Source organism: Simochromis diagramma, unplaced genomic scaffold (assembly GCF_900408965.1).
Source record: "Simochromis diagramma unplaced genomic scaffold, fSimDia1.1 OVJJ01000683.1, whole genome shotgun sequence".
NCBI classification, from domain to species: domain Eukaryota; kingdom Metazoa; phylum Chordata; class Actinopteri; order Cichliformes; family Cichlidae; genus Simochromis; species Simochromis diagramma.
In genome coordinates this window covers 223,176-246,523 of record NW_024387158.1, presented here as the reverse complement: position 1 = coordinate 246,523, position 23,348 = coordinate 223,176, and the positions used below count along the sequence as shown (strand labels likewise).

The following is a 23,348-nucleotide window of genomic DNA, read 5'->3' as shown; positions in this document are numbered from 1 at the left end:
CTAGTCAGGCACTCTTCTTGGCTGCAGTGGTTATTAGTGTGAATGCTTGAAAAGCATTCACAGTATTGTTCTTCTAATCTTTATTAGTGTGAATGCTTGAAAAGCATTCACAGTATTGTTATTAGTGTGAATGCTTGATAAAGCATTCACAGTATTGTTCTTCTAATCTTTATTATTATTCCATATTCCGTACGTTTTTTGGCATCTAACTCCTTCAAAACCATTCAACTTAGAAAAACCATTCAAACACCATTAGATTCCTATTCTTTTGGACATGACTGCTTCTATTTTTCTCATTTTTAACATTTATATTTTTAATTTTATTCAACTTTATTCAACAAAAATTTCCCATGTATTTCAATGGGGAGACCCTTCAAATCCTCATTCAACTTACTCATTTTTAAACTCTTACTACTTCCACATACGTTGACATAGAGCCACCATTCAAACTTTAAAACGAAGACAAGACATTCAACTATTCAACTTGTATTTATCTTTTCAATATCTATTATACTTTTTCTTCAGTTCCAGTTTAAGTTTCATGATGTTTTTTCACCCGTTTCAGAGTTTATAATGGGTGTGTATGGGACGGAATGTTGGGGCTAGAGTGAGGCAGCTCAACTGCTAGAGTGAGAGGAGCAAAAAAATTAATCTTAAAATCTTTTTTAAAACTGCTGCTGTGTCCACAGCGTTTGCTCTACAGGTATGATTTTACCCTCAAAACGTAGCCATCGCTGTCCTCTTTCATCCAATGTGTTTACTATTGTACTAGGTGTTATGGTTCTTTCATAAATGTCACCAATGCACAGCCTCCTCCCTCCAACTCTTCCATAGACTCTAATGTTAAACTTTCTCAGAAGGTTCGTTTGAAAATCAGAAGAGCATGGTGTCTTTCCACTGTCACCACGTCCATATAATAAGCTCCACAGGCATGAAAACTGAGAATTAGGTAGACTAGACATTGCTGTCGCTCACGGTGAAAGAATTTTGTCAATACAACTTTTACTTTTCATTTGGGAACGATTTGTTTCGGCTTGACTTTTCTGTTCATTTTAAGCAGCAAAAGTGAGGTGCATGTCTGTGTCCGTGTGTATGGAGCCATTGGGTGCAGTCACTATAGCAACCAGGCTCACACCTGCCTGCTTAACGAGCTCCGCCTGCCACTGTGCCAAGATTCATCTTAAACACTTCTCTTTCAACTGCTGCTGTGTCCACAGTGTTACAGCCATCATTTTACCCTCAAAACGTCGCCATTGTTGTTCTCTTTCCAACACTGTGTCTTTCAAAGCTCAGACTTTAATTTTTTAAACTGTGTGGATCCAAGCAGAGGGATCACATTTGTCATTCAGTGATTCAAAGAATACGAACTTTAATATTCATTCAGATGTTTTCTGACTCTAAATTTTCTTTTCTCTTCTTTAGGTTTTTCTAATTTACATTTAAAACATTTTCAGCTATTTTCCAACTTCTGTGTGAACATCAGCTTTTAGCACTTTTGTTTTCAGATTAAATTTTGTTTTCTTTTTATCTAATTCAAAAATTTTAAATTAAATTCAGCATTTTATTCATTTCAGTGCATACATTCAGATTCAAGCATTCACACTGCAGTTTCTTCAGAAAATGCACTTTCTAGTGTGTGAATGCTTGAAAAGACTTCACAGTATGTTTTCTTCTAATCTTATTCTATTTTATTTATTTTCCGTACGTTTTGAAAGCTATCTCCTTCAAAACCGTTCAACTTAGAAAAACCATTCAAACACCATTAGATTCCTATTCTTTTGGACATGACTGCTTCTATTTTTCTCATTTTTAACATTTATATTTTTAATTTTATTCAACTTTATTCAACAAAAATTTCCCATGTATTTCAATGGGGAGACCCTTCAAATTCTCATTCAACTTACTCATTTTTAAACTCTTACTACTTCCACATACATTGACATAGAGCCACCATTCAAACTTTAAAACGAAGACAAGACATTCAACTATTCAACTTGTATTTATCTTTTCAATATCTATTATACTTTTTCTTCAGTTCCAGTTTAAGTTTCATGATGTTTTTTCACCCGTTTCAGAGTTTATAATGGGTGTGTATGGGACGGAATGTTGGGGCTAGAGTGAGACAGCTCAACTGCTAGAGTGAGAGGAGCAAAAAAATTAATCTTAAAATCTTTTTTAAAACTGCTGCTGTGTCCACAGCGTTTGCTCTACAGGTATGATTTTACCCTCAAAACGTAGCCATCGCTGTCCTCTTTCATCCAATGTGTTTACTATTGTACTAGGTGTTATGGTTCTTTCATAAATGTCACCAATGCACAGCCTCCTCCCTCCAACTCTTCCATAGACTCTAATGTTAAAATGGCTCAGAAGGTTCGTTTGAAAATCAGAAGAGCATGGTGTCTTTCCACTGTCACCACGTCCATATAATAAACTCCACAGGCATGAAAACTGAGAATTAGGTAGACTAGACATTGCTGTCGCTCACGGTGAAAGAATTTTGTCAATACGACTTTCCTTTTCATTTGGGAGCGATTTGTTTCGGCCTGACTTTTCTGTTCATTTTAAGCAGCAAAAGTGAGGTGCATGTCTGTGTACGTGTGTATGGAGCCATTGGGTGCAGTCACTATAGCAACCAGGCTCACACCTGCCTGCTTAACGAGCTCTCTCTGCCACTGTGCCAAGATTCATATTAAATACTTCTCTTTCAACTGCTGCTGTGTCCACAGTGTTAAAGCCATCATTTTACCCTCAAAATGTTGCCATTATTGTTCTCTTTCCAACACCGTGTCTTTCAAAGCTCAGACATTTAAACTTTTTAAACTGTGTGGATCCAAGCGGAGGGATCACATTTTAGTCATTCAGTGATTCAAAGAATATGACCTTTTAATATTCATTCAGATGTTTTCTGACTCTAAATGTTCTTTTCTCATTTCTTAGGGTTTTCTAATTTACATTTAAAACATTTTCAGCTTTTTTCCAACTTCTTCTTCTGTGTAACCTTCAGCTTTTAGCAGTTCAGCACCTTTGTTTTCAGGTTAAATTCTTTTTTTAATTTTTTTTTTATTTCATTCAATATTTTTAACTCAAAATTCAGCAATTAATTCATTTCAGTGCATACATTCAGATTCAAGCATTCACACTGCAGTTTCTTCAGAAAATGCACTTTCTAGTTGTGTGGATGCTGTAAGGCATCCACACTATTGTTTTCCTGTTTCTCTTTATTCTTTATACTTTATTGTGTGGATGCTTTAAGCATCCACACTATTGTTTTCCTGTTTCTCTTTATTCTTTATACTTTATTATTCTTCTAGTTGCTCCGTATTTCGCCGATTAACTACTTCCACAATTTTCAGCCGATTTTCACCATTCAAATTTTAAACTATTCTGCTATTTTTGCTAATGACTGCTATGACTTTTGGTATTTTTTGCTATTATACTTTTTAAAATATTAAGCTTTTTTCCTTTAATTTGTCCCATTGAAATGAATGGGAAACTTCCAAAATTCTGCTAAATTTTGCTTGTTTTTGAAACTTAACTACTTCCTCATACTTTCACCTAGAACAACCATTCAAACTTTAAAATGTTCACAAATTATTGGGCTATTCAGGTATGATTCAGCTTTTTCAAATCTTTTACTGTTTTACTTTTATGCCTCTTAAAGTTTTGAGTTGCAAAATTGTGATTTTTCACAAAATACATGCGTTGTTATGGTTGCTATGCTCTTGGCTTCCAGTGTGACACTGAAGCTTTTGCAGTCTTCTCTTCATGTCCTGAACAACTGTTTGCTACTTGCTCAATTTTCACTCAACTTCCACAAATTATACATCAAAACGTAGGTATTTTTGCTGGCTTTCAGAAAATGTCACTATCATTGTTGTGGGATTTATAGAATTTTGGCAAATCTCCTCAGACCAACACAAGGTCTCAAAACTCTCCATATAAAGTGAATGGAGAGCTTGTTCAAAATCATCGCTGGATTTCTGTAATGAGAGGCATATTCGAATCGTCATATCTCCTTAACGAAGCAAATTTAAGACATGAGGCTTGTCCCGGTATATCTTCAGACACTCCTGACGCTCACAATTCAAGAATTTCTTTCTCACCTATTACCGTTCTGAAATGAGTTGGACTTGTTTGAGGGTAGGAAATTCGTCCTTCGCTCAGATTTCTTCAGATTTCAAACTGTGGAAATGAAGCACTTTTTTCTCTCGTCATAACTTTTTTTTGGATTTCCACAGAGACCTGAAAATTTCCATGACTGTTCACCAAAGCCTGCTGTCTCTTACGGTGAAAGAATGATATCGATACTCCAAATAGATTTAGAGTTAGAAAGCGTTGTTTGAGGGCAAGTCAAGGCAGTTTTTGCTTCGCTCTACTCAGTTATGGTGCATTACAAGTCAAATATCTTTAATAATTCATATTTTAATGATAAATTGTTAACACTGGAAGATTCCCCCATCTCTTCTGAACAAAACGGTGTAAGAATGACGGCTCTAGCCCCTACGGTTAGGAAATTATGGTCATTTGTTTGAGGGGAGTCGTCACTATGAGAAATAGGCTGCAATAATCCTGTGCCTCTCTGTGCTGCGTGTGTAAAAAGGGTGCACCTGTTTTGGCGGGAAAACGTAAACAGCCACTCTGATTGGTGGATTTAAATTCGGCAGCTCTCTCCCTCTGTGTGTGTGTGTGTGTGTGTGTGTGTGTGTGTGTGTGTGTGTGTTTAGTGGGAGAGAGAGGACCCTGCCCTTATTTGGCAGCATGTCATTGTAGGATTTAAATTGAATATAGTTAGACTGGTTGACTGGATTAGAGCCTGTGTTTGTGTGTCCCTCTGTGCATTTGTGTTTCAATATGCCTCCATATTTGTAATTTTGTAAGTTATTACTATTCTGCTAAATCATAGTATTTCTGCTATTTTATAAGATTTGTGCAAAAATATAGTATTTCTGATTAATTATAGTTTTTCTACTAAATCACAGTACAGTATTTCTGCTTTTTATAGGATTTGTGCTAAAACATAATATTTCTACTAAATGTAGTATTTATGCTTAATCACACTATTTCTGCTTTTTATAGGATTTGTGCCTGATATAGTATTTCTGCTTTTTATAGGATTTGTGCTTAATATAGTATTTCTGCTAAATTATAGTATTTCTGCTTTTTATAGTATTTGTGCTAAAACATAGTATTTCTACTAAATGTAGTATTTATGCTTAATCATAGTATTTCTATATATTTCTGCCAGGTCCCCAGGCAGCCAATCCTCTGTGAGGACTTAGACATTCAAATTTTCAAATCAGGGCCTGCACGGTTTCCCAGCCAATCATATATGTGTCCTGAGGCATTCAAATTTGCATATTGGGGCCTTCATGGCTTCTAAGCCAGCCAATCATATCTGAGGGCTGAGGAATTCAAATCCACAAATCAGGGCCTGCACAGCTTCCCAGCCAGCCAATCATGTATGTGGGCTCCAGGCATTCAAATTTGCATATTGGGGAATTCGTGGCTTCTAAGTCAATAAGTCATCCATGTCATATATCTCTAAAAATTCATATTTTAATGATAAATTGTCAACACTTGAAGATTCCCCCATCTCTTCTGAACAAAACGGTGTAAGAATGACCCTTCTAGCCCCTACAGTTAGGAAATTATGGTCATTTGTTTGAGGGGAGTCGTCACTATGAGAAATAGACTGCAAAAATCCTGTGTGTCTCTGTGCTGCGTGTGTAAACAGAAGCACCTGTTTTGGCGGGAAACGTAAACAGCCACTCTGATTGGTGGATTCAAATTCGGCAGCTCTCTCCCTCTGTGTCTGTCTGTGTGTGTGTGTGTGTGTTTGTTTGTGTGTGTGTGTGTTGTGTGTGGTGTGTGTGTTGTGTGTTTAGTGGGAGAGAGAGGACCTGCCCTTATTTTTGGCAGCATTTCATTGTAGGATTTAAATTGAATATAGTCTGACTGGTTGACTGGATTAGAGCCTGTGTTTGGTGTCCCTCTGTGCATTTGGGTTTCAATATGCCTCCATATTTGGTAATTTTTAAGTTATTACTATTCAAGACTAAATCTAGTATTTCTGGTACTTTTGAGTACTTGTGCTAAAACAGTATTTCTCTGCCTAAATCATACTATTTCTGCCTTTTCAATAAGATTTGGTAAGTAATAGAGGAGTTCTGCGAATGATAGTAGGGAGTAGCGGGAGAGGAGTTGGGCCTAACAGAGTAGTGCGGCTAAATTAGCAGGGAGGGAGGCAGGGGAGAAGAGGGGGGACGAATAGAGGAAGGGAGCGGGGGATCAGGATGGGGGACCGAAGAGGAGAAAGGGAGGAGGGGGAGAGGAGGGGGGAAAGTAGAGCGAAAGGTGCAGGCGGGTGAGAGGAGGGGGAAAGAGAGAGGAGGCGCTGGATGGGTGGAGAGGACGGGGGGGAGATTAAAAAAGATGGAGGGAGAATTCTAGATCCCAGTTGTAAGTAAGCTATTAAGACTCGACTGTACACCGTGTTCGTGTTTTCCTCCGAAAACAACAAGTTCCGTTGGAGCAGCCTTTCAACGCCTCTCTCTGTCTGTCGCAAGAAAAGTTGACCCACACAACAAAGTAGAGCTATTTTTCGGCTACCAGCCGACAGGGACCCCGCCGTATTATGCTGGGCTTACACTGTGCGATTTTTTCAGTCGCGCGATTCAGCTCCTGCTCAAACTGTACGATTGACTCGCAGGGGTTAGAAGTTCATAGGTCACGATGCAGGGTCTCACACTATACGGCCCGATGCTCTCATGCGACCTGAGTGCTCACACTGTGCGTCCATAAAAATGAAGGTTATAACAGAAATTCTGTCGCTCGCTCTCCCTCTCCGTCTTTCACTCACACAGACACACCACCACCATCAACTTTGCTAAATTGCCAATGAAAAACATTGGTCAGGCAGCTGTGATTGAGCAGCAGTGTCGATCCAACTATTTTCACGGTTGTTGTGGTCGTGATAATTTTGTGAGGCCACATCGAAAGGGCTCGGATGGTTCTACAGGTTGTGCCTCCATCGCTTGTGTCCAGATCACATGCTGCACTGCCGTGCTACGCCGTCTTTTTCGCTGACATTTGTGTTTGCGCGTGCGCAGTGTGGAAAACTGCGGTGACAACCTCACGACCAAGCGATTGATGATCGGGAGCTGGTCGTGAGGTGTCAATCGCTTCTCGTTACCCCACGTATACTACACGATACACGAAGCACGATGAAGGCCAAAATCGGGTCGATCGCCAAAACGATCGCACGACTCAAAAATCGGCTCAAAATGGGCCAAAAATCGCACAGTGTAAGCCCAGCATTAGTCAGAGGTCCCTTTACTACAGTTCGGAGCCGCGGACCTTCAGTAATAGTAATAAATCACACAGCAATAGTACATTCACGTTGTTGTAAAAAGCATGATAATATTGTAGCGGGTCAGGGCTGTTCGGGGTTCTGCTTGTACAGTTATGTTTTGTGTATGTTGCCATGGTGACGGGTGACGCCCTCTCGCTGCGACGGTGTGTCCTTCCGGGGTCAGAGGGCGCCCTATGTGTGTTGTGGTTGCCGCGCTGAGCAGTTAGCTAGTGGCAGTGTGTTCTTCTGCAAATGTAATAAACGGCTGTGCTCCCTGGCTAGCTCACGGGAAGCAAGCCCAAACGATACCTCCGTCTCCTCCTTGTCTGAACTCGCCACAATATATTAAGTAATCCAAAGTATTCAGAATACGTTACTGTCATTGAGTAACGTAACGGAATACGTTACAGAATACATTTTGGGGCATGTATTCTGTATTCTGTAATGGAATACATTTTAAAAGTAACCTTCCCAACACTGAAGACGACCACCACTGAACAAGACACACAAGCTGAAACGTCAAGACTGGGCCAAGAAATATCTCAAGACTGGTTTTTCTAAGGTTTTATGGACTGATGAAATGAGAGTGAGTCTTGATGGGCCAGATGGATGGGCCCGTGGCTGGATTGGTAAAGGGCAGAGAGCTCCAGTCCGACTCAGACGCCAGCAAGGTGGAGGTGGAGTACTGGTTTGGGCTGGTATCATCAAAGATGAGCTTGTGGGGCCTTTTCGGGTTGAGGATGGAGTCAAGCTCAACTCCCAGTCCTACTGCCAGTTTCTGGAAGACACCTTCTTCAAGCAGTGGTACAGGAAGAAGTCTGCATCCTTCAAGAAAAACATGATTTTCATGCAGGACAATGCTCCATCACACGCGTCCAAGTACTCCACAGCATGTGAGTACTGTTAGCATCATTCATTATTCTCCCGCAGTAATTAAGGTTAGGATATGTTTTTTTTAAAAATTCCAATCCATTCTTCTTTGGCAGTAGTAGTCTTTAGCAGCATTTAAATAACCTTTATCAGATTTGATGGTTTTGTTACAGACTTTTCAAAAAAGTGTTTTGCTTTTCTTTCACAAATGTGGGGGTGCAATTGTGTTAAAATGTACAAAACAGTGATGTCATGTTTTGTGACGAGGACCCAGGCACAGAGAGACTTGATGAATTTAAGAATCTTATGATTTAATAAAGAAATTTGCAGACTTGCACAGAGAGTGTAAAATTATTAACCTTGGACTAAATGAAGAAATGGATAGACTCAATACAGCAGGAACTCAGCGTAATTGGCAGTCCACAAATATAATCAAACTGTATATGAGCGACTTTGACCTTTGCGATTCATGGCGCTCCCTTCACCCCAACAGTAAGGAATATACTTTTTTCTCACATGTCCATCACTCCTACTCTCGTCTGGATTCTTTTTTGGTCAGCAGCTCACTGCTGAGTGACATTTCAGACACTAAGATTCACCCTATAGCTGTCAGCGATCATGCTCCTGTATCGTTAACACTAATGCACAAGAATAATACTACGCCAAGTAAAAACTGGAGATTTAATACATCACCGCTTAAAGATGAAGACTTTATTAAATATTTTAAAAAAGAATGGACTCTATATTTAGACTATAATGACATTCCCGGAACATCAGCTTCTGTTCTATGGCAAGCAGGGAAAGCTGTGATGAGAGGTAAAATAATTTCTTTCTCATCACATAAAAAGAAAGAAGAAAACAAAAATATTCCCTAGAAGAAGCCTACGTGTCCCACCAACATTGAACAAAATACGCAAAACAAAACTAGAATTAAATGAGAAAAAACAAAAAACCCAAAATTCTTAGTACAAAGACTATGCTTACAAAATTATGAACATGGCAATAAATCCGGTCTAGCAAACCAGCTAAAAATAAATAAAGAAAAAACAACTACATGTGCTGTTCAAGATTCATCTGGGAACACAATATATGACCCGAAACAAATAAACAACATTTTCAGGGATTTCTATAAAAGATTGTATTCACCACAAATAAACCCGTCTAAAAAGGAAATTTTTAGACAACATAACTCTTCCAAAATTATTAGACACTCAAGCAATGGCACTGGATTCACCACTGACATCAGGTGAACTCCAGGAAGCCCTCATAAGCACCCCCAATAATAAGGCTCCAGGTCCAGATGGCTTTCCTGCAGAATTCTACAAAGAATTCTGGACAATTCTAGCACCAGTTTTTTACAGAACGTTGTTGGAAATCAAAGAAAAGGGCAGACTTCCATCAAATATGAATTCTGCAAACATTAATCTCCTGCTAAAAGCAGGCAAAGACCCTGTATATCCCTCAAGCTATCGTCCAATATCCCTTATAAATGTAGACCTTAAAATAATCTGCAAAGCTCTCTCAAAGAGACTAGAGAAAATACCCCCCCCCCCCCCCCTCTTAATTCATCCTGACCAAACTGGTTTCATAAAAGGTACGCACTCATCAACAAATACACGTAGATTACTTAATTTGATAGACTACTCATACAGTAAAAATCTTGAAACTACAATATTTTCTTTGGATGCAGAAAAAGCATTTGACAGAGTTAACTGGAAATTTCTATTTGCAACTTTACACAAATTTGGTTTTGGATCCTCTTTCATTAACTGGTTAAAAATATTATATAATTCCCCAACAGCTTGTGTCAGAACAAATGATCAGACATCCTCCAGCTTCTGTCTCCTGAGGGGCTCCAGGCAGGGATGCCCACTTTCCCCTTCACTGTTTGCAATTTTTATTGAACCACTAGCAGCAGAAATTAGACAGAATTCAGTAATTAAGGGCATAAAATGCAAGAACGTGGAACATAAAATCAGCCTTTATGCGGATGATGTGTTACTTTTTCTCCAAAACTCACAAACCAATATCTCTGGGGTGATTGAATTGATAAACTGTTTTGCAAGAATATCAGATTACTCAATTAACTGGTCAAAATCTACAGTCCTTCCGATTAATTGCTCTGCCATAATTCCTCTTCTACACCACTGCAATCGGGAAATATTAAATATTTGGGTATTAATGTTTCTCCCAAGCTTGCAGATCTAACTAAATTAAACCATATCCCACTTTTAAAGAAAGTAGAAGGTGATCTGGCTAGATGGAAATGTCTACCCATATCACTCATGCGAAGGGTTGCCGCTATAAAAATGATGGTCTTACCAAAAATAAATTATTTATTCTCAATGATCCCAACTAAACCGCCACAAGATTGGTTCAGATCTCTAGATTCATGTATGTCCAAATTCCTTTGGAAAGATAAACCCCCACGTATAAGCTTAAAAACACTACAAAAGACCAAGGATAAAGGAGGATTAGAACTACCTAACTTTCAGCACTACTTCTTAGCCAACAGGCTTCAGTTTATCTCAGGATGGCTAAAACATACCCTCTTAGATGAACCTTGGCTAGATGTAGAACAAGCACTTTGAAATAATCTAGAGATTTCAGATCTACCATTTATCACCTCAAACATCCAACGACATGAATGCTTCAAAAGTATCAGCATCAGCTCTTCTTTGACAGCATGTTGGGAGTTTCTAAAATTCACGGAGTCTTCATTAATCCCATGCAAACGTACCCTGACATATTACAAAACAATAATATGATAAACTTTTCAGATTGGAGTGGTAAAGGAATCAAATATTTAGAACATATATTAGAAGGAACAGAATTAATTTCATTTGACAGACTAGTTACACAATATGGGATCAACAAGAAAAGATTTTTAGAATATCAATAAATTAAATCAATAGTAAAAAAGAAATTTAAGCCGGGTCAAGTTGAACTACAAACACCACCAAGTGTGGTTCAGTTTCTTACTCTTAAAACCCCCAAATTACGTTCCAAAATATACAGAATGCTTTCTAAAACAGATGAATCAATATCACTTCCTATTGCAAAATGGGAAGCGGATTTATCAGTTAACTTAGACCAAAACTTCTGGTCTCAGATTTGCTTAAAAACCTTTCATCTAATTAGAAATCCCAGTCTTCAATTAATTCAATACAAAATACTGTCATGGTCTGCGGTGGGTGGCTGGAATTTCCGTAAGGCTCCTGAACTTACCTGGGATCCGCCCCTGGGATCCGCCCCTGGGCAGGGCCAACGCCTCCAGCTCGTGCAAGCCTGGAGCCTATTGCAGGCAATCAAGTCAGAGGGATTTAAGCCACACGTTTGTCATCAACCCATGTTGGTAACAGGCCCTTATGCTTCAAGTTCTTGCTGTGATTTAGCTTGTTAACAAGACTTTCTTGTGCTGCAGTTGCTGGATTCACCTTGGCTCACGCTCCACCTCTGGACTCAGGATACCAAGCAATCATTTTGAAAATCTCTCTGTGCCTCACCTGCCTGCCCTCCTGCCATCACACTCCATCTGAAGCCCCGGATCTCAAGTCAGCCTTCCCATGCCACTCAGTCTCCCCTGGATTCTCATCACCCCCCTCTCAACACTCATGTCCCCTACTGCAAGTAAGAATTGCTACTCTTACAACTTGCCACTTCAGAGCTGCCTCCACTACCTCCCTAACTCCACTATCTTCTCTCTTCAGTGTGACTGTTCCCTGCTCAGCTCCACTCTGCATCTCAGGCCCCGTTCGGGGGAGCCCTAGCCACGTTTCCCAGGCCACGCCACATCAAACTCAGTCTTATTGGGGTTTTTTTTGTCCTTGCTATGTTTCTTGCACTTAAGCCTAATAAATAATTGTTACATCATCTGATGTCTCTGCTCTGGGTTTCTGCACCTGAGTCCTGTTCAGTACAGGCCACTCGGCCTCATGACAAACACTACATAGAGTGCACTATACAGGTCATCGGATGTTCAAGATGGGCTTTACGTCTACCAACAACTGCTCACACTGGCAAACCAATTCACCGGACAATTATATCCACGCTCTTTGGTTCTGTCCACTAGTTCAGAAGTTTTGGCGCGAGATATGTGAAGACTTATCAAAGTGTCTGAAATGTAACATTCTAACTTCCCCTTTAGTGTTTGTTGGGCAGCTTAGATAATGTCACTACATAAAAGAAACTAGCCCATATAGTTTTCACTGCCCTATGCATAGCCAAGAAAACAGTCCTCATGAACTAGAAAAATAATAATAATTTTAACCAATATAGAAATTATCTATTAGATTACATTAGTCTTGATACAGCCTCTGCCACCACATCAGATCAATTGCTCTGGGCTCCTTTGATCAGATCCATCACCTGGTGGGGGGGTCATAGTTTGGTCCCACCTTCGCTGTTGTGATTGATGTGGGGGTAGGGACAGGCTTAGGGCGTCGGGGGGTTCTCCAGGATCATCTTCCTTGGAGGGCTCAACCCGGGGTAGCGGTCATGGCCTATTAAGGGCTCTGTTGGCTCTTAGGTGACTGTTTCCTCGTGGCTGCGTGCAGCGGGGCTACGGGAGGGGCGTGGGTTACTGACCTGGTAGCCTGGCTGCCCCTGGGTGGGTCCAGGACGGGCGTAAAGTTCTTGGGGTGCTCTGTCTCTGGGCTGGGGCCCTGGCTGGGCCTCGGGGGCTTGGGTCCTGGTTGGTGTGTTGCCGGGGTTGTGGGCGGGTGGGTGTATGGGGGCCCAGTCCTGGCGCAGGGTGCCGCCGGTGCATCAAGCCACCTGGGGGGCTCTTCAACTGGTGGGGGAGGTTGTTACATCTTGCAGGAACTCACTCTGCAGGAGGGGGAGATACAGGAGAGGTGGAGGAAGATCTCAGCCTGGGCGTCTATTGTCTTGTGTAGTCTGGAAGATGAGTGGATGACGGGGTGGGTGCAGTTTTCTTTGAGGTGGGGTTGGCTCTGTGGGGCCGGGCGGCGCTGCTGTATTGGGCCCCGGTCCGGATGGGCCTGGGCCCCCTTTCCCTGGCGGGTTGCAGAGTATGGGGGTGCCTACTGGGATCAGTGGGGGAGCTGGCCCCAGGGAGGGGTCACTTGCCCCTCCCTTCCTTCCTTCCCCATCTCCAGCTGCCTCCCTCTTCCCGCTCCACCACAATCACCCACACATGCAGGGCCTTGGGGTAAAGATGTGTCACCAGGGTGCAGGGGAGGCATCCCCCCCTCTGTCCCCTTCTGGCTACCTGTGCCTCAATTTTATCTCACAACTTAGACATTCACATTACTCACACTCTCATTACACATACATATAGGATCTTGGGGGCTGGGCACACTACACGAAATCCAAAAGACCATCAGGGTGTACAACTCACCCCTGGCATCGTTGCCCACCTCTCAATTTTAAATACACGTACACGGGGGGGAGGCTAGGAGGAGAAGTTGGTTGTCTGACTGGGGTCTGGAATGTGGGGCCTCCCTGCTGCTGTGGAGTCAGGGCGGTCTGCTTCTCCCCACCCCAGGGAAAAGGGTAACACCACCTGGGTCTGGGTGCAGTTTCCCCCTCCAGGGGCAAGGGTACCTAGACCCAGGGCTTAGAGTACGCTTGGGGAGTGTGATTGTGTGTACAGTGTCTCTCTGTCTTTCTCCACGTTGGGTGAGTGTTGAGTAATTGCATATGAGAGCATGAGGGTGGGAATGGATGTTTGTATCTGTGTGTGCCTGCTTGTCTGTGTCCATATGTCAGGCCGGGTATCAGACGCCACCTCTCTGGGGACATCCCAGGTCCTCCAAGGTATGGAGGCCTATCTCCCCCACCACTTCCCCTGCCAGTGGCAGACGCCCTCAGACATTGGTGCGTTGGTGGTTCTTTGTGTCCGGGGATGGGCGCCCAGGTACACAGCAGCACACTCCTTGGTGGCTGCTTATCAGGGCCTGGAGCCTGGGGCTCGCTCAGGCCACTTCAGGGGTGGGGTGCCCTCAGCCTCTCGGCCTGGGGCTCGGTCACTCTGGCACAGCTGGCTGCCGGCGGAGCTCACGGGCACGTCACTGCAACCCCGCCTGGCTTCTGCTCCGCGGCTGCTGAGTGACCCCTCATCTGGGACTCTCGTCAGCTCTTTCTGGGATAGTGGTGCAGCTGCCCCTCTGTTGGTCTTCTTTGGTCTCTTGTGTTCTGAGGGCCTCTGGATGTCTGGAGTTTTGATCTCCTCCATACCTGCTTCATGCCCTGGTGGATGGGGCTGTGGCTCCCCACTAGGGATGGGTATTGATAAGATTTTCACGATTCGGATTCCATTTTCGATTCTGTTTAACGATTCGATTCTTTATCGATTCTCTTATCGATTCTTTTTAAAAAAGGAGAACACTAAGGTCGATTAGCTTAGAACTTTGTTTTATATCTTCTCTTTGAACAAGATAGAAATTTAGGAGTAACATGGCCTTACAAACTTAGCGGTGAGATCTTAAGAGATCCACAGCCTACGGCTCTTCAATGGGGTGTCACAGGGTCCCCAGGAAAAAAATTGTAAATGTAAAATACGGTAATAAAATAAATATTCTTCTGTAGCAATAACAAAGTATAACATAAATTATTCAGTAGCAATTACACAAGAATATCCAGTAATGTTCCTGCCTACAATTAATCACATTCACTTAGCGAAAATCGGGGGCAACTGCTGTGGCAAATGGGTGCAAGCCATTTACCACAAACTTAGTCACTGCTCGGTGACATTCGTCTATCCTGGCCTGAAAGGAGACGCTACCGGTAGACTGCAGCGAGAACTGCCAGCGAGCGCCAGCCAGACTCTGTCTGTCTCTCTCATCATGGTCACCTAAATGCAGCGCACAGTAATGGCAGGTTTTGTAATAAGGCAGATCGCGCTAACATAATATGCACTGTTAGTTGATTATTTACCTGCCGCATTAACGGGAGAGGACGTGCAAACGTTACCGCTGCTGCTGGGTTGAGATTCACGAGTCCGGAGCGGAATTAAAAACATGACATTCATTTAAGGTCATCGCGTGTTTTGTGAGCAAATGCTTTTGCATATTTGTAGTGTTTCCTCCCTTAAATGAAATATCTACTTTTCAAGTATTGCAAGTTGCCCTGTTGTCATCCGTTCTCGTAAAGTATAACCAAAGTTTTGAGCCGCCATGTTTCCTGCCAGGTAAATGACGCTCCGCAACGTGGTGACATCATTCGGGGCGACTGGAATCGTTTGCAAAAATGGCAAACAATTCCAAGGAATTGAAACAGTGGGAACCGGTTCTCAACAAGAACCGGTTTTCGATACCCATCCCTACTCCCCACACCCTCTAGCAGATCATTACATGAAGGAACCTTTTAAAAACAAGCGCGTTCATGCTCACAGGTGTACACACGGGTGCTCACACACACAAACTACACCATTTTTGGCTCCTACCTCAAAGCACACTGTGCGCTGTCGAACAATAATGTTTAATATTTAGTATTTACTGCTATATTCCCATATATCATAGTGATGTTGTTTATTCTATTGCTCTCGTTTTCTTCTGCTTGTTTTCTTTTTTCATTCTCAACAGGTGAAATAAAAAAACAACAACAAAAAAAAACAAAACAAAACAATAACATGTAATATTTAGTATCTACTGTTAGCTAGTTTATTGTGATGGTGTTGTTTTTATTATGTTGCTCTTTGTTGTTTGTTTTCTCTACTGTTTTTTTTTTTATCTCCATACAGGTGATCCAGGTGTTTTGTTTGTTTTTCTTCTTTTTTCCTTCCCCCCTTCTCACCATCTCTTCTCCCCTCTTTTTCTTTCTTTCTCTCCCTCTCTCTCTTTCATTCTTTCTCCCTGTCCTATCCCCTAGTCATGTCTGTCCCGTCTTTAAAAAAACGAAAATAAAATAAATACATAATTATAATAAAGGTCAATCAAATGGACCAATATGGCAAGGCCATGATGATCCACTTGGTAAAGTAAATCCACTTGGCATCTTTCTTGGCCTTCAGACAACAATTCTGATGGCTAAAGATCCAAACAGGACAGGCAAAAAAAAGAAAAAGAAAAAAGAGAGGGTAAAATTATGATGACTGATAATGGAGATGAAGGCAACAGACGATGAGGACAGGGAGGAACAGGGGTTTAAATGCACCAAGGAGACAGTCAGAGGGAACTTGGTACAACTGGAGACATTTAAGGATGCAGGGACTGACAGAGACGGGGAAGACGTCTCATTATGACGAGTAAAGTTTACCTTGCCTGGATGGGCAGCTCTCTGGGTGCTCAGCACCCCCAAAGCTCTGATCCTAGAATTGCCCCTGATGTGAACACTGAATGCTTCTACCGTACTTCTTGGGTTTTGATTTTGATGCAGGTGTCATCCACATATCTGTACCAGTGGCTAGGTGGTGTCCCAGATGTGCTGCAGGGATGAGAGGTGAAATGTCTTCAAGAAAATTAAGGAAGAACAATCGCTTTTCCTAAGCTCTTTACATGACTTATAATGTGTCTGCTTATGTGCATTTGCTCTCTTAAGTGCATCAAAATTTTAGAAAATGTATCACTAGAGATTATTAGCTCATTTTAATCTTCTGAGCAACCTGACTGCTGACATATCACTGGTTGTTTGGTTGTTTACAGTGAAGTTCCAGTTTCAGGTGACAGTAAGTCAAAAGGATGTTACCTGTCAATGGCCAGCAGGAGCCCAGAATTAATTTGAATATTGCTATAAATTGATATGGATTGGTTCATATCTTTTATCAGGTTGTAAATTATGTTTCACTGTTAAATTTAACTTATGGTGACAGCACAAACACCAAGAGAGGAGAGAGAGCAGGGTGAAGACAGCAAAGAAGCAGAGATAATACAAAGAAAAAAAAAAAACAGGTAAGAGTGGACATGTAGTCAAAGTTAACAAAAAATTATAAAGCTGATGTAACTCCTGTTTTGTGCACATTCATTAATGATGATTTCACATAACTAAGTTGTTTTATATTGTTATCAAATGGGGATTCCCTACCTGCTCTTATAATAATTATTATAAAATTATATTTTCATGTTTATTTTCTAGTTGAATAAAATGCATTTGTATGTGATTGTCAGAACAAAGAAGAAGCGAGGAGGATGGAGAGAGGACAGAGAGATTAGAGCTGTCCTGGATAGCCTGGAGAATTCTTTAGGTACCTTCCCAGCTGTGACAAATGGCCAGCTGGGATAACAACTTTTACTCAGGGCATTCTTGATATGATGTTCTTCTGCTCCCTGGTCGCTGTGTTTTAAGATGATAAAAGACTGTTGTTTCATCTGCCATCATGATGACATCTCTCATCCTCCACGAAATCTGGGGACCAAAGCTATCATTGTTATGATCAATGGTAATGCCAATTTGTATATTAATGATCACGGAACTGACCTCATTGTCCATTGTTGATCATTGATCATTGTTAGTCTTAGTGATGCAGCTGTACTGTGACGTCAAGATGATTAATCAATTTCAAAATATGTAAAGCAATAGTAGTCTACAGGCAGCAGTTTGACTGTTTCACAAAGACGATGATTTAATTTTTGGTATTTTATTTCAATCCTCTGTTCTGATTTACAAATGCCATAATTTGAGATATTAGGGGTTTTTGTGTCATAATAATCATCTTACAAGTTTTACCCAAATTCTCCTAAAGTCTGTCTAAAAAATGTGAGTGTATCAGAAGTGCACCCTTCGGTTAGAATAAAAGTCGTGTCTCTTTAACTGAGGTATTCTCAGGACGGGGAGGGGGTGGATAGGTTCATCGGGTTCATGTAGTATTGGACGCCTCCTCCCATTTCAGGTTGGTTGTTTCCCTAGCTCCCTTAGTAAAAGGGGAGGTATAAGGCAAATACTTGACAGAAAATGGAATGTAGGTCTGCACTGGAAATAGCTAAATAGGAGAACTTGACCTTTTATCGGGACACAGAAAGTCGACCAGCTGATGATTCCAAACTAGCTGCCATTTTCAGGTCATTCGAGGCATCTCGCTAAATTGTTTGTTGCTCCAGATATTTGTATGAGTAAGCCTGCTTTATTCGCCTGTTAATTTCCCTTTGTAATGGACAAAACGCGTTGTCCTGTGCTGTCTAGTGGTGGAATATAAATCATGATGGCTGATGGATGTTGCAAAGGAATGGAAAGAGGCAGGGGTAAGATTGCATCAGACTCTTTACCAAGACATGCATTTCCTCAGCAATATGTTCAGACCTGGTCACAGCAGCAAGGAAATGACATCCAAGAATTAGCTTCCAAACGCGTCGACATCCAGAAGAAACGCTTTTATCTGGATGTCAAGCAGAGTGTACGCGGCCGTTTCCTTAAAATAGCCGAGGTGTGGATAGGAAGGGGCCGTCATGATAACATCAGAAAGAGCAAGCTGACACTGTCTATGTCGATGGCTCCCGCTCTACGCTACTGTCTGGGAGACTTTATAGATTATTACGCCCGCATTGGACTGCGGGGGGGGCTGGCGCCTCCGCAGGTCGAGGACCACAGTAACAATGGCCAGGGCCGCGGGAACGACTCCCGTAAGAGAGCGCAGGAGCATCACGCGAACCTGTCCCCCACCGGTTCTGTTGTGTCCGATGACCATGCACATCGTGTTCTCAAGAGCGAATTTATTGAGCGAGACAACAGAAAGTACTTTCTGGACCTGAAGGAGAACCAGAGAGGCAGATTCCTCCGCATACGGCAGACTGTCAGCAAAGGACACGGCACAATGGGCTACTACGGCCAGGGCATCGAGCAGACCATAGTGTTACCCGCACAGGGACTGATTGAGTTCAGAGACGCTCTGTCACAGCTGATTGAAGACTACGGGGACGAAGAGAGCGAAGACCGCAGCCGAGCAGGCTCCAGGAATCGCAACGATAACCCCGAGCTTCCAGAGGCTGCGTCTTTTCGAGTGGACAACAAAAGGTTTTACTTTGATGTGGGTTCAAACCGGTATGGTATCTTTTTAAAAATTAGCGAAGTGCGACAGCCGTATAGAAACACCATCACAGTTCCCCTAAAAGCCTGGGCTAGATTCGGAGAGAATTTCATCAGGTACGAGGAGGAGATGCGACGAATCTTTTCTTGTCACAAAGATAAAAGGACAGATGGCCAGCAAGACAGTGAGGAACAGGAGGACTGACCTTCATGGTGCTTTTAGCATGTAGCCTAATTTAGGGTTTCAGTTTTGTCCAGATGTGACAATAATATGATGTACTGTATGTGTCCCTACCATACTACTCAGATACGATGTACTTCATTAACTTTTCAGTTTATTTGCCAAGGGCTGATAAACTCAAAATTTTTAACATGCCAAGAAGTCAGTCATCATTTTCTCATTGCCGATTATTGTGTTGTAGCCAGTTAGTCAGGGCCATCCCAGGGTCCTGAGCCAGCTGCATCCCTGCGCTCCCCCATACCATACTCATACCTCCCTGTTAAATTCAAGAGTGCAGTGTTCATTTACTTAAACTTTAATTCTAAGTTACATAGAAAGTTGACGCTAATAATATCTGTTAATATTTTACCCCCAAAGCAATATGGTTAACAATTTTATGGCACACTAATGTGCAGAAATTTTGTCAGTTTAAATAAACAGAGTTAATTTGTTAAGTATAGTGTGTTTTGTGATAGGTACAATTTAAGAAATGATATAGAAAGAAAAAAATCGGACCCTTTTATTAATGAAGAAAATACCTCATATATTGGAACTTACTGAAAGTGCAATACACACAAGCAGCATTATAGAACACTTGCAACCCAACTGGACAAGTGGAGAAGAAATTAAATTACAGGAATCAGAATTGGAAATGGGAAACGAGTGTTGTACAGATTAATGCTGCCAGTTAAGACTTGGTGGGAGGGGAGAAAAATAAGACGCATATTGTGACATTAATCACATACTGTTGGTGTGTGCTGCCTTTTCACTGGTCCAGCCGGAAGGTTTTCATTCATGTTAACAGTTCCAGTTTATGTTGCCTCATATGAGACACAAAACATTGCTTTAAATGTCCATGATAATGCTGGCAAAAATGAATTTAGTGACAGCTTTTCCTGCAGTGCAGTACTTTAGGCCAATCAAATCTGTGCAAATGACCAGACTAGAGCATCCTGAAATGTATAAAATGTGCTGCTTACCTCGGCAGCATAACGATGGGGGGAGACATGTGCTGTAGAAGCCTGCTTTAAATTACAAGGACACAAAGCACTACATGATGTTCTGGTTTTTGATAAGACTCTACCCTGCAGTTGTACTGTGTGTTGCATTCACAAAAATGGGGGAGGTAAAATGAATTAAAAAAAACTTTATAGGTACTGCAATCCAAGTCCAGTAATTCTATCCAACACAAGCACTTAAACCTGATTTAGACTTCTGCGGGAAATCTGTGTTGCAACATTTGAAAAAGAACAGGCTTGTAGAATTTGCTGAAAGACTAGATCACTTGATGACTTGATATAATTACCTTAAAAATGGTTAATAAAACTAGAAAACAACTATATATGTAGCGATCCATTCAGGAACCCTAAAATACAGCTCAACAGAAGAATAAAAAACTGACTGCTATCTGGAAAGACACACAGGTCTAATGTCACATTTCTAGAGAGTAACTGTGTTACTGGAGTTACATTATTTATTTTATATGATACTAATATCCTAATACTTAAATTTACATAACATATTGACAGAAGGAAAGGTATTTTACATGTGTTCTGCTGAACACACAACATTGTAATATGCTTTCTTTAGTGGCTGCACCCTCTGTCGTTCAGTGTCTTTACTACATTTGACAGAGCCTAAACGTAGACCTGAAAAAAGATGCACCATGTTGCATGACTGCTTGGAGTGTGGCTGCTCTTCCTATTATTCACATGAATTTGAAACATATAGCGGATGGTACACTGATGGTAGAAAAGTTCTAAAATAATAGAGAGAAGAGGTCTATGCACTTTGACCTAGACAAACAAGCCTCCGTTTTTTGTTTTGTTTTTTGTTTTTAATCTTTTGGCTTTCACTCATTACAGCCAAGTTCTACAAGTTCTAAACATTTTGCCAAAGAGAATGCTTCTTTTCATAATTTAGTTTTGGCATGAGGAGGAATAATTAAACATCAAAGTTTATACTTTAAGTACCTTCCTGCCTATTCTGTAATATTGTGTGGTGCTATGAAAATGGTTTCACACATTGTCTTTTGAGGATGTTGATACCCAGTTTTCACTATTACAGCTCAGGTCCGTTTTTTTTTTTTTTAAATTTTTTTTTTTTTATATATATGACGTAAATAGATCAAAGTCAAGGTATAAACTGGGCTTGTTACCTTGATGTCAGCAAATAGCCCAGTGCTTACTGGTGAATTGGGGGTGTTGGGATCGAAAGGGCTCAACATCAAGATCAAATGGGTCTATAGAAAATCTTAAATCAATATGCTTGTGCCTGCAGAACCTTGTATTTTACCTTTCCTTGCTGTCTATTGATGAACAAGCGATTACATTTTTTGAAAGTGTAAATGTAAGTGTAAGTTCATTTTTTACTTTAAGTCCTTAAAATCCATCCAAGTGCTGCTATTCATGAGCTTGGATGGCATTTTGCTGTATATTTGCCTATGTTTGCATTCTGTGACCAGCATGAAAGTAGAGCTGGTCACATTGACAAAGAACCCAAGCCAGACTTTGACTTGAGCATCATACCAGGATAAGGCAAAAACATAGATCAACCTTAATGTCCTTAAAAAGGACAAAAACCTAAAAATTGAAGTACCTGAACTCTAAATGTGCAAATGATAAAGCTAGTTTTATCTTCAGTAGATTTTAAAGCATAAACCCAATCAATTAAATAGATTCATGTTAATGCTTAATCTTAACATGATTAACTTAATTCCAGTAGCTTCTTTATACTTCCCACTACCACTGAAACACAGTGCAGTACTTTACTGTGAGTGACAACATCATTTCTGTTATAAAAAAGAAAGAAATAGTAATATAAGCAGACAGGGATTCGTCTGCTACAACACGATATTCCTTTCTAATATGGAAATTTACAAGGAAAGTACCTCTGGAGCTGAGGTACACCCTTTGAGATTAGATAATATTTTTTAAAGTACAGGTCCTAATAAGCTAAAGTACGTTGACTGTTTGAACTTTATTTTGAATTAGGTGGGCAGCTTTTTAAATTCTCATGCAGGAAGTCATATTTCCCACGAGATGCTGATGCTTATATGAAGAGGTGTCAGAGCTAATTGTCAAGTTTATATCTGAACAGAAACAAGTCAGAAGTTAATATTTGATACCTCATGTCTGTTTTGGGGTCTTTGTCTCAGTTTCACAGATTTGAGATTTAGTGAAATGAAGAAGGGGAAAAAAGGAAAAATAATTTAAAAAAGAGTTTTGATAGTTTTTTGTTTTTTTTCTAGTTTTAGTAGGCAATTCTTGGAATGCCTTTGTGCTTGAAAAGCACAGGATTGGTTTGGTGTGTCTGTTGTATGATCTAGTGAAGAGTTGTTTTATTTTCATATAAATGGCAAAGTATATATAAACCTGGGTACAAAGCACAGTTTATTTTAAAAAAATTAAATGAAATGTAATAATTTAATTAACTCATTAGTGAAATGTGATTCAACATTGATTGTCACAGAATTAGGAAAATTATCTCATCTACCCTAGATATTGGTTATGTCAATAACTGGCTGAGGCCAAGATATTGACATAAAAACACGTCCTAAAAGTATTATGTTTGAGGTGGAATGTGACATTGTTTAAAATTATGATGGATATTTGTTTTGAAAATTCCAAAATCAACAGCACTTTAAATAAAAGCTGCACTTTTGTTCTGCTGCTTTGTAATTAGTTGACATAGAGGAACCATCTCTAGCTATGCCTTTGGTGTAAAGTGACAATCATAGTTCTCTGCTTGTAGAATCTGATGATGTGTGCTTCAAAACTCCTTTCATTGTCTGTGTTGGTTTTTGACAGCTTCTTATTGAGGCTCTCAATAGTTTAACATCTATATGTGTATATTCATGCAAATGCTATATTAAATTTTCATTATCATATGTACCAAGACTCTAGAATCTCACAGAATAATGTGAAATCAAATGTTCATGTCAGGAATATTCTGTTATGTTGACATGAACAATGTGAAGATAACCGT

General features: G+C 40.7%; 2 protein-coding genes across 2 annotated transcripts in view; one reads left to right on the top strand and one right to left on the bottom strand.

The window, feature by feature from the left end:
• il6st (interleukin 6 cytokine family signal transduce) overlaps window positions 1-11,746 on the bottom strand; it is a 21,145-nt gene extending 9,399 nt beyond the window's left edge. Inside the window, exons 1-2 of the mRNA XM_040048652.1 lie at window positions 11,728-11,746; window positions 11,450-11,516 (exon numbers count right to left, since the gene is read on the bottom strand). Coding sequence (XP_039904586.1) covers window positions 11,450-11,516; window positions 11,728-11,746 — 86 coding nt within the window. The remainder of the gene's footprint in view (window positions 1-11,449; window positions 11,517-11,727) is intronic.
• A 6,230-nt stretch (window positions 11,747-17,976) lies between these two features.
• Window positions 17,977-22,902, top strand: purg (purine-rich element binding protein G). The gene has a single exon (XM_040048683.1). It carries the CDS (start codon window positions 18,318-18,320, stop codon window positions 19,344-19,346), a length of 1,029 nt encoding a protein of 342 aa, XP_039904617.1. The 5' UTR covers window positions 17,977-18,317; the 3' UTR covers window positions 19,347-22,902.
• Window positions 22,903-23,348: the final 446 nt, after the last annotated feature.